The sequence below is a fragment of the Cibotium barometz genome, chromosome 36 (assembly GCF_041138505.1).
Source record: "Cibotium barometz isolate CiBa-2024 chromosome 36, ASM4113850v1, whole genome shotgun sequence".
NCBI lineage: Eukaryota > Viridiplantae > Streptophyta > Polypodiopsida > Cyatheales > Cibotiaceae > Cibotium > Cibotium barometz.
Genome location: NC_141081.1, coordinates 20,721,942 through 20,728,426, shown reverse-complemented (window position 1 = coordinate 20,728,426; position 6,485 = coordinate 20,721,942). Strand labels below are relative to the sequence as shown.

General features: G+C 42.7%; 1 protein-coding gene across 1 annotated transcript; it reads right to left on the bottom strand.

The window, feature by feature from the left end:
* Positions 1–649: 649 nt before the first annotated feature.
* On the bottom strand, positions 650–1,407 carry LOC147617604 (leucine-rich repeat receptor-like protein kinase TDR). The gene is made up of 2 exons (XM_086775466.1): positions 975–1,407; positions 650–654 (listed from the first exon to the last, which is right to left on the bottom strand). Exons 1-2 carry the CDS (start codon positions 1,405–1,407, stop codon positions 650–652), a joined length of 438 nt encoding a protein of 145 aa, XP_086631592.1.
* Positions 1,408–6,485: the final 5,078 nt, after the last annotated feature.

The following is a 6,485-nucleotide window of genomic DNA, read 5'->3' as shown; positions in this document are numbered from 1 at the left end:
CACACTCACCATAATAATTATGACAATAGGGTTGGCAAGGATGGAGCAGTATCCCCTTTTACTAGCAATAGTTGACCCTTTTTACAAAGGATGGTCCTAGGAGTCACACTCTTGATAATGATTATGACAATAGTGTTTGTCAAGGATGTAGCAATAACCATGGAACATAATTGTGCATTATTTGAAGGACAACATGAAAGAGCTACAAAAGGTGTAGGCTTATGATATTATTCATCTTGTGTAGAATTACGAGATGCATTAAGCTCTAATGCATTTGGCAAGATCAGGTCAATGGGATATTCATGAGAGTTTGCATTGTGATGACCCATCAAGATGCGACATACGTCAAGCATTGTGGGGCGGTCGATGGGTGAATCTTGCATGCACAAGAGCGCCACATGAACTAGTTGTGATGCAATGTTGGGTGAGAGATTTGGAGTGTTGAGAATGGTGAACACTTTGTCTGGGTAGGCAGATCTCACCCAAGACAAGAATGTGTGACCTTCCTCTAATATTTCATTGCATGTTGGTCTCTTACCGGTTAGGACTTCAAGCATCACCACTCCAAAGCTGTAAACATCTGCATGCCTTGGTACTAGGATTTGGTTTGAACCCATATTCTAGAGATTAGAGACATGAAGGCAATCAACTACTCTGAAGAAGAAAAGAATTTAAAAAGAAACATGGAGATAAACAACGAATTGAAGAGCAATGGCATGCTTGTCATCACGGACGGCAAAAGAAGTGAAGAATCACAAGTGGCCATGCTAGAGGTGTCAGGAAATACACACAACATATTATTTAAACGTAAGTGTTGGAGTGAGAGATAGCATGTGTATTAAACAAAGCCAAGACTTATCTTGACTCCCCCCTTTTTATTATGTAATGAACCACCACCACCCACTCGAGACGACAAGTGCACACTGCAAAGCTGCCTCGATCAAGACTAATTAAAGAACACAGATTATACGTACCTGGAGCAATGTAGCCAACCGACCCTCTCAGCAAAATGGAGGCGGACTCTTGAAAGCTGCAGCCCTTAAGCACCTTTGCGATCCTGAAATCGGCTATGCGTGCCTCCAGATCTGCATCCAGTAGGATGTTTTCTGGCTTGATATCGCAATGCACAATGGAGCCCTCGGGATGGCGATGGTGTAGATACTCTAGTCCTTGTGCCACTCCGCGGAGTATTCTGAGCTTCTGCTCTCCGGAAAGCCGCTGATCATCTGCAAGCCTTGATCGACCATGAAGATACTTGTCTAGACTGCCATGGGGCATGAGCTCTAGAATGATAGCTTTCATGTCCAAGTTGAAGCAGCACCCCCACACTCTCAATACATTCTTGTGTCTCACTTTAGCCAATATTTTAACCTCTCTTCTGAAGGTGGCCTCGTTTGCCAAGGCCATGTCGTTGTTGAGCAATTTGACTGCCACTGCATTTCCTCCTGCAAGAACAGCTCGGTGCCCACACTACCTTTGCCCAAAACATTCTCTTCACTAAAACATCCCGTTGCTTCTCTTAGCTCACCGGCCTTGACATTAATTAAATGCGCCCCTCCGCAGCCAAAGCATTGTAGTGATCCTCTTCTCAGATTCGAGTTCATGTCCTTTCCCTTCCATTGTACCGTGGTTTGAAACATAGGTACTGGCGTGTTATTCTGTAGGACGTAATATTCAGGCATAACCTTAGTCGTTTCCTCGTAGTACTCCCTGCTAAGTTCTACTTCCCACATCGTTGTCAACATCTTCTAACAGCTCTTCGATCAATACTTGATTGATCTTAGCCTGTGGTGGTAGAACTGGTGGTAGTAAAGGTGAAGCGTCTTGTACTCGGAACATCCCCCTAGGTAAGTAGGAAGAGTTGGGTTGTCCAGCAGTAGTGGTGATCTGTATAGGTGGTGCTGGTAAAGCCAATGGGGCTTGAGTGCTGGTAGCTGTGCAACATTTTGAAATCTTGGATATCTACACATTGAAGTGTCATGATTTCCTAATTTTACACAGTGAGCGCAATAGAGTAGTGGCCTTGCTCTTAACTATGGACACTCGGTGGTAGTGTGATTTAATTTGCACATAGAGGACCACACCAATTCCCTCTACGGGGGGTAAAGGTGAATATGCCCAGGCCCAGATGTTTCTCTTCCCTCCTTGACTTTCAATTTCTCTAATATGGTATTATTGAGCTCATCCACCATCATGTTTCCGACTTGCTTGCTTCGAGTTCTAATTTCTTGGTGGCTCGAGACACGCGAAGTCGTAGTTGTTGAACATGTTTTAACATCTTCTGATTGCGACAATCCCAACACATTATCTTCATATTTGATTGCCAGTTTGCAACATGCATCAAGAGTAGCAGGTCGGGCTAGTACCAAGTAATCATGCATTTTGTGGTCCCTGGCCCTTCTTCGGAAGCAAGGCAATAAACTGATCATCATTTAACCTCTCCCGAAGTTTGCACCTCAAATTTAAGTGCTTTAGACGAGACACATAGTCTCTCATCGACTCATCTTCCTTTTGTTTGATATTCTGTAACTGTGCCATAGGGCTCAATCTGTCACCACTTTGGGCAAAATTGGGCACAAAGACATTCTTTAGTCTTGTGAAGTTAACCTTATCCTCCAGCTTAAGGATTCAGAACCACTGATGAGCTTTTCCTTCCAAGGTTAGTGAGAAGGCATGTATCATTGTCACATCACTAAATGGCCCACAGGTTTCACACATGTGGATTCAAAAATCTCTACATGTTGGATAAGAACCCCGTCCCCAGAGAACTTTTGGACAAGTTTTGAAATGATATGTGGTTTCATCTGGGAAGTTCGGGATTCTAGAGCAGTGCCTAGTTCTCTGACCATCGCCCGGCCCATCTCTGCCACTATATTTAGCAGGTCTGTCCTTGTGGCTTCATTAAGGTCCATGGTTGGATCTATCCTAGGCCTTTGAGGAATTGCTTCCCCCCTTCCTAGATCTTGTCCCCTTCCTGTATTGGCTCTTCTATGTATTTTTGGTCCATGGGATGGTCCAACCGCTGTACCTTGGAGTGACTCCCCATTAGTCACCTTCGTACGTCTTTGCAAGAATCAGGAGTTTCATGTCTTGTAGGAACGTAGGGTGATTGATCATCTGCTCAATATACTTTTTGGTGTACAGACGGTCCTCTACTTCACCCGCCATGCTTGCTAGGTTACCTTCCTCTTCTATGGTTGTAAACCTCCATGCTGGATTCCTTGTTTATGGGTTCCAAGTTTGGAATTTCTCCCTCATTCTACCCATAACTATTTCTGGTTCCTTTCCTCGTGCGTGGAGTGGGTTAAAACTTCCCGTTTCCTTTTGCTCAGCTCTCGTCTCCTTCGAGTATCGAGCTCTTGTTTCCTTATGCTCAATTCTTGTAGTTGTCGTTATTCCACCTCACTCTGTTTGAGGTCTAAATCTACTTTCTTGGTGGTGGGGAAGAATATTTGACCTACATTGGCTGCACTTTCTATGTCTCGTCTTATTCGGGGGGTGTCGGTATTCGACAGCCTAGAATTTGACATTTGGATGGGCACTTCTTATTGTGGACCGAGTCTAGCGCTGGTTGATGGACCCATGTTCGCAGATTGTGCTTCTTCATTATGATTGGTTTGGGGAACGAAAAATCCCCGAGTGATATCAATGATACCACTGGACTTGGTTGGGGAGGGTGGTTTCTCCTCTTTCCCAAACACAGCGTATCTCAGCCCTTCTTCCATGGACTCTTCGCTACTAATTTCAGCGGTGGTCAGGTTTCTTAAAACACTCAGGTGTGTGCTTGCGGAATGTCTTGATCCCACACTTCTTTTATAAAAGAAGATCTTGGGTGATTCGATGCACTATCATCAGGCGTAAGATCATGTTCGATGAGTTTTCTAGATCTTAAGTGCATGTATGTACGATTTGATAAGCTATTTGTCAACCTAATTTGATTTTGCTTTCGATTTTATCGCTCTGTTTCAAAAGCCATGAAACTGAAGAGAATGGTCCACGGTGTGAAATTGTAGGAAAGGTTCATGGCATGAACATTATTATGCACTTTCACGTGCTCAAAATTTTTTACCTTTTGGGTCAGATCCACTCTTTTTGATATAGGCTTCCCTCTCTTACCGACCCTTGTGGCCTTGGTCTGACTAATCGTTGGATTTGGCAGACCCATGAATCTGGAGAGAAGGTTTCACACCGTGAACAATTTCAAAAAGGTTTCACGTCATGAACCAGGAAGGGTTTCATGCCTGAACAACTTCAAAAGGTTTCAGGACGTGAATGCTTTGCTGAACTTTCACATGCTCAAAAATTTTGGTAGACTTTGCGGTGTTAGGATAAGGTTTCCTATTTTGGCAAGGCAATTCCATAATTTCTAGCACTAATTGCGGCATTGATTTCGTGAGCGATTCGCGGCATGAAATTGCAAGAAATGGTTCATGGCGTGAATGTTTTTCTGCAGCTTCATGTGGAACTTCTCGTGTCGAAAGTTGTGATTTTGGGTGCTTAATACTTATCCAATTGATACCAAATCGATTGTGCAACTCCTAAGGAATGGAATGCAAGTTGGCACAGTCAATGGTTCCTTATGTTTTTGATTTTTATGAATTTTTAAAAAAGAAGAAAAACCAAACACCAACCTGCTCATTCACATTGGTGTTTTCAATGATGCAAATATCAAAGTTAACAAAAACAAACAGTGAAGCTTTATCCTAAAACCATTCCACCACAAACATACACAACCTCACAACAAATTTCTCACGATTTTTTCCTACCACACACATCTTATCCACTCATTTTCCACACAATGCACTAGTAGAATGCAAGGGCAATAATGAATCCTATGCAATGGGAGCCGAAACTCCAAGAGGATGGAAGAAACAAAGTTGTTTCCTCGTAGCGGCGCCAAAAATGTTATGGGCTACCACACCTCCAAGAGGGAACTCTACACATTCACCTAAAGGATGAGCAATAGATCACAACTGTCGTAGGGTACTTACCAATGCTTCAAACTTGAGTCCCTTGAGGCCTCCAAGCTCACTTGTTAAGCTCGAACCTCCAAGCTCCACCTCCACCTCCACGTTGTCTGTAGAGTCGCTCGCACCATAGCATAAGGCAATCACATTCTCTCTCACTCTCACACACAAGCATGAATCACACAAGTAAAGAGGCACAATGCTAGAATGCTCTCTCTCCTTCAATCTCACTCAAGACACAAGGGAGAGCTCTCTATAGCACAAAGGGGATTGTCTCTTTTCATTATGAGAAAATGCCTTATATACATTTGGTCCTTATTCACACTTGGGCACCCAAAACTTACTTACTGGGCCTTGGGTGGCCAATATCTCATAATGTACAACTTTTATAGTGCCGTTTCATGACACTTATTAATGTCCTCAATTGAGGATCATGTTTGTTAATCCAAAATGGGATTTAATCCAAAATAGGATTAACACCTATTCTTTTGTGGGGTGTGAGAAATGACATCATAGGAGGAGTCAGAGTGCTTGGGTTTGGCCACCCATGATAGCAGGGGTTGGGTAAGCAGGCAGGAAGCAATGAAAATTAGAGTGAAAAAACTGTAATAATTTGGCTAGGAGGCAAGAAGAAATGTGAGGGAAATGAATAGGGGTGGGCCCTTATGTAGATTTTCAATGGAGGGATGGTCGTGGATTCACAGAGGAACGGGCGTGGCTTCGCTAAGGATTGCACGTGGCTACTTAGGTGAACGGCCGTGGATTCATGAGTGAATGGCTATGGCTTGATGAATGAATGGCCGTGGATTCATGAGTGAACGACTATGGCTTGATGAATGAATGGCTGTGGCTTGATGAATGAATGGCCTTGGCTTTGTGGAGCATGAGTGAATAGCCGTGGCTTTTTTGAGAGAGAGAGAGAGAGAGAGAGAGAGAGAGAGAGAGAGAGAGAGAGAGAGAGATGGGCCTTCCCAAGGAAGATGTTTAAGATATAAAGAAGAATGCACTAAAAGTAGAATCTATTAAATCACTAGCCCCTTCCATACCCCGGCCCCTTCCCCCTCTCCTTGATGACACCTTTTTATGTAGAGACATAGATAGTTGTCCAATTTCCTATTTGTACAAAATTATTCCCCACATAAATGGTTGATAAAAATATTTTTTCTTAGCCAATCAAAAAAAGGATAAATGTTTAGTTCAATAGGTTTTCATAACTAAAATCTATAAAAAAATCATTCTTTCAAACAAGGACCATAAAAATCAATAGCATGTTTTCTTTGATTTTGGCTAGTAAAATACGCTATAGTGCCATTTTTTGGCATTATAAATAATTACCTCACAAGTAGGGTGAGAAAAAATGCTATTTTGTAGAATAAGGCCAAATGTGATAGAACATGGGTTATTATTATATTTACTAGCAATAGTTGACCCTTTTTACAAAAGGATTGTCCTTAGGAGTCACACTCACCATAATCATTATGACAATAGGGTTGGCAAGGATGGAGCAGTAACCCTTTT